Source organism: Neltuma alba, unplaced genomic scaffold (genome assembly GCF_004799145.2).
Source record: "Neltuma alba isolate B1F8T4 unplaced genomic scaffold, ASM479914v2 tig00003297_pilon, whole genome shotgun sequence".
NCBI lineage: Eukaryota > Viridiplantae > Streptophyta > Magnoliopsida > Fabales > Fabaceae > Neltuma > Neltuma alba.
The window spans coordinates 24,928-30,243 of record NW_021633225.1 but is presented as its reverse complement, the minus strand read 5'-3'; the positions used below and the strand labels follow the sequence as shown (position 1 = coordinate 30,243).

The following is a 5,316-nucleotide window of genomic DNA, read 5'->3' as shown; positions in this document are numbered from 1 at the left end:
TGTTTTAATTAGTTTGGGACACTAGATGCACCAAAAATTATTTTAGAACACTAGATGCACTTGGAAAAATAATTCAGGACGCTGAACACACCTTAACCCGTCAAAATAATACATATCAAATGTCTGCGCGTCTGTCATATAGAATTTTTCAGTCAACCTTCAGTTGAGTCAATAAAATAACGGTTAAACTTAACTTTTCTGTTAGTTTAGGATATAGCTACATCGTTCTAATTAGTTTGGGAGATGGGCGCATGTTAGCTTTTTTTTTTTTTTTTTTTCCTATTTCCGCCTCTTTTTTATTGTATACGACTCACACACGCATAGGGTAACCCTCGCCGTGTACCAAATATTGGCTTGCGAAGGTGCAGAGAAAGTCGTCCCGAAGGGCACCTTCCACGAAATTTTGGTTTGGTAACGCCTTTACCAATGTTCCGCTCAGAACTCGGGCAGCGAAGGTCATATGTGCTCCATGTTTTGAGCAGATCACATTCCTCGGAATCCAATACCTCTATCTCTTAGTTATGATCACTCCAAATCAAGAGCCATCATCATCTTCTGGATCATCCTCCAGCGAATCAACTTCCCATCATTACGATGTTTTCCTGAATTCCACAAGCGAATCAACATTCACTACCATTCTCTGCGATGCTTTGCACAACAAGGGAATCGACAAAATCTTCGTCGGCCCCAATAAACTGAGAGAAAGGAAAAGAAAGAGGAAAAGCAAACAAGTTTTTGCATCACCTGATCCTCTTAGTGCGATTGAAAAATCAAAGGTTTCTATTCTTGTGTTCTCTGAGGATTATGCTTCTTCCGCTGAGTGCCTTGATGAGCTCGTCAAGATTATGAAGTGCAGTAGGAAAAAGAAGCTTGTGGTTTTTCCGATCTTCTACAAAATAGAACCGACGATTGTTCGGCATCAGAAAGATAAGTATGAAGAAGCCATGGTTGCTCATCAACAGAGCTTCGGAGACGAACAGGTTCAGAAATGGAAGTCGGCGTTGAACGAAGCCGCCGGTTTGTCCGGATGGCATTTTGATCAGTCCCAGAGGTTTGATCCCGTAGAATCTGACCCACTCTTTATGTGTTGAAAATATGTTGATATTTATATATTTTTTATTAGGATATGATAACAATAACTTTTTTAATAATAGAATTACTTAAAATAATTATGTTATTAATATTAATCATATGTCATGAGATGATTTAATGTATGGAGTTCTTTTCCCCCAATTGAATTTTCTGCATATTATCTTTGGCAAGGAATATTGGGATAAAATGAAGAGCAATTTAATTTCATAATTCTAATAAAAATCGAGTAAATTGTTGTTATGATTCTTAAAGATATGGAAGATTTTAATTTCCAAAAATATTGTGTATTATGTGAATTAAACTTTTTCAAATTTGAATGTTTGATTTTAATTTTCCAAAAATATTGCGTATTTTGGCACTTTTGCTAATGAGTCATGACTTGAAGGGTGAAGATATAGAAGATTAAATATTAGATAGAGGACTAATACAAGATGATTAAACTTTAGAAAACCAAATTAAGATATCGTGTTAGAGAATCAACTCGTTAACGTGACTAAATTAGTTGAATCTGTTGTATGAATTATGAAGACTAAAGTATAATTGTGAGTACGCTGAAGCTCTTGTGTGTTTACCAGCTATTAATATGACTCGCTGACTACAAACTAAGCTTTATATTTTTAACTCTCAGCTTTTGTTTTCATCTTTGCTAACTACATTTTATTTTGTATATTATTTTGATGAAATATTGAAAAAGAAATGGCTTAATTTACCCTTTAAACTTCATGGTGATAAAGAAGTGTTAATGCATTCATATGTAGATCTGAAAATGACTTTGTTGAGAAGATTGTTGAAGAGGCATTTTCCAAGTTACCGCCTAAACGCTTACATATTGGGGAGCACATAGTTGGACTCGACGCTTGCATAAAAGATGTCACTTCACTTCTTGATGCCGTGTCTATTTTAGGAATTCATGGAACTGAAGGAGTTGGCAAAACTACACTTGCTAAAGCTGCATATAATTCAGTTGTCCCCCAATTTGAAGAGGCTTGTTTTCTTACTGACATAAGAACAGCTCCTAAAGGAAGCAAAGGCATGGTACGTCTTCAAAAGACGCTTCTATCAGATATTCTTGATGAGAAGAAAAAGTTCAAGTTAAGAAGTGTTGAAGAAGGGATCTCTAAGATAAAGCAGAGGCTATGCCATGGAAGGGTTCTTCTTGTTCTTGATGACATAGATGAGATGGAACAATTAGAACAACTTGCGGGAGGTCGTGATTGGTGTGGAAATGGCAGTAAAGTGATCGTGACAACAAGAAATAAGCAATTACTGATTGCTGGTCATATTGATGAATATGGAATGAAGGAGCTAAATAACAATGACTCCCTTGAGCTTTTCTCTCGATATGCCTTCCACTTGGACAAACCCCCAGCGGATTATGAAGAAATCTCCAACCATCTGGTGAGTTATGCACAAGGCCTTCCTTTGGCTTTGAAAGCTATGGGCTCTAAATTGAAAAATAAAAGCATGGAGGCATGGAAATGTGCATTGGATCAATTGGAGAAACTTCCAGAAAGGAAGGTTGAAGATGTTCTCAAAATAATGGGAAAGTAGGATGCTGGAGAACAGCTAATGGTTGTTCTTCTTTTGTCCACGGAATTTCTATGAAGAATGCTACTCTCGAGTCCACAGTTAAGGATTCATTTCTTTTTCACCCTGCTTGAATGTTTCTGAAGTGTCAGTTTTGTCAGCGATACAAAATTTCATCCGTGATTTATATTTACTTAATATACAGATTTTTGTCCAGAACTTATTTAATAAAACAACTACCTCAAATTTTGATTGTTTTGTTCGGTTGCTTAGTCAAAAAGGATAGGAGTAGGGCTTTTCTCGCTTTGAATCACTTTGTATTGATGGGGAAAAGCCCATCTGCCTGTGACTTCATTGAAGACTGATTAGAATCAAGGGGCTGGCCCCAAAGACTTCATGGATTTGGAAATGCCAGGCTACCTTGATGCTTCAATGGCAAACCCTTAAGTTTCCAGGGACAATATGCATGTGAAACGACTTCTTGGGTCCAGGGAAAGGAGAAAAGTGGCCATTAAGACAAGTTTGTAAAGACTTTCAGGGAGGAGGATGCAGTGCAACAACTATATAGCGAGGCCTTTGGGTAGCTACAAATGAATAGTGCAATTAAATGGCATATGAAGTGAAGCTGACTTGGATGCTGAAAAGATCGCCTTTATACTGAGATAGCAATGATGAAGGCCTTATGGGGCATGAAAGGCAAGCTGCTAATGTCAAGCTAGCTTGTACAGGTTGGTGTTTGTATTCCTTTCCTTACTAGATGTTTTGAAAGGGCTTATTGAACTGATTCTGTTATTGAACAGATATGTAATGTATATGTGAAACAATCACATATATGTTTTGCTGATGTATATTGAACAAGTCATATCAATAGTCGATGTGTGTATATTTGCACTCTCTCGTGTTCTGGTTTTTTGGAGTAAATTTACGGGGCAGAAGCGTAGTAAAACTTGCTTTTTTGTTTGTTGGATGAGAGTTTTGTAGAGACTCTGTTTTGTACATGTGTAGACCTCATGGTAATGATACCACACAGGACAGCTGTTTTATTGCACCTCCTGATATGATTTTGCTGCGTTTGGGAAAGTATATGGCTATATGCCTCTGGATATCTCTCTGACATAAAAAATGCATCACAACGACTATAACTTGTTCTCTATTTGCTGAGTTTCAATTTACTGGTGTTTTTGATATTTAAGTATTACCTTGAGTTTTTAATTATATGGTACTTGTTGCATTTGAGAGATGAGTTGCTTGAAAATGCCAGGCAATTTACCTTTGACACATTGCAGAATATATATACTGACAGATTGACATGGCTCATTTATTTCTGACATCTAACTTTGTGACTCCCTCATTTGATAGTTGATACTCTTTTGAAGGTCTAATTCATACTCATCTATATGTAGGAATGCAGTTGAGTTACATGCTTTTGCTTCAAGCTTTACTCTTCAAGCTTCCGAGGTTGAATTTGAGTTACAAGGAGGGTGAAAGATGGATTGTGGCATTGTGCATGTCATCCGTAGATCAAAGCTTGATGCAAAACTAAGGCAGCTTTTAAAGATTTGGTTTGGCAGATGGGTTGCATTATTATGATGAGTGAGAAAATTCTACTTGAGATCATTATAATCAATCATTTCACAATTAGTGTGTGTGTATAATTAAATATCAGAATCAGCAACAACAAAAAAATGCTCAGGCATCGTTGTTTTTGGGAGCTTTGATGATAATAGAGCCCCGTTTAAAGGACAAAAGCCAATTCTGTGACTCTTGTTTCTGCAGCCTCTATATATAAGCTTATTCTCCGGACCATGACAATACATAACTATGGTTCACTAAATTAGTTTTTTTTTTTTTTTTTTTACCACAATGTCTCCCCAGTATAGGATCTTGTCACCTAATTCATAAAAATTACGGAAAATAATAAAATTAGTTATTTGTAATTAATACATAAAAAATTTGTGTGGTATTTTTTCCGAATTATTGTGACATTTAATTAACTATGTCTATCAGTTTCCATTGAGTAAAATATAAGTACTCCTTCGGGTTTTAATATAGGGCTTAATTGTTGAGTTGGTTTTGGTCCTAAATATAAGACTCATTTCTCATTTTTATCAATTTTCTCTAGACTACCCTTATGGATACTCCCTCAATCATAATCAAGTAATACTCCCTCAACCATAATCAAGTAGAAGAAGAAGATGGGGTATTAAGAAAGATAATTATGGTATTATAGAAAAAACGTGTCATATTTCTTATAATTAACTAACCTACCTAACTTTTTTAATCTAATCAAATTAGTTAAATGGGTTTTATATTAAGGACCGGAAGAGTATTAAATAAGGGTATTTTAGAAAATATATATATATATAAGGTAATATATAAAAGTGGATGACACGTCAGGGACCAAAATAAAGTTTTTAAAAGGATGTTCAACACCAATGAATGTATTTTCAGTTCTTTATCAAGCTACTGGATCGGGGATTGGATATATTATTTACTTGAACACATTGTTATTATCTTTTTTTATAGATTTTCTTAAAATAAAAATTAATGAGAAGTGGCTCTGCAACATGACAAAACAAGACATGCTTGTGGGTGGATTTTATAAAATCTTCATGTGAACTTTTGCACCCAAGGTATCTTGACGGTGGGAAGATATTTGCACATTACTCTTTCTAGTTCCTATTTTAAGGCATCTTT

At 35.4% G+C, this 5,316-nt stretch overlaps 1 protein-coding gene across 1 annotated transcript; it reads left to right on the top strand.

Annotated features, from left to right (window-relative positions):
* Positions 1-322: 322 nt before the first annotated feature.
* LOC114741163 (TMV resistance protein N-like) lies at positions 323-4,453 on the top strand. The gene is made up of 4 exons (XM_028929415.1): positions 323-1,038; positions 1,472-1,478; positions 1,851-3,347; positions 4,023-4,453. The coding sequence occupies exons 1-3, from the start codon at positions 522-524 to the stop codon at positions 2,641-2,643; spliced, it is 1,317 nt and encodes a 438-aa protein (XP_028785248.1). The 5' UTR covers positions 323-521; the 3' UTR covers positions 2,644-3,347; positions 4,023-4,453.
* The last annotated feature ends 863 nt before the right edge of the window (positions 4,454-5,316 follow it).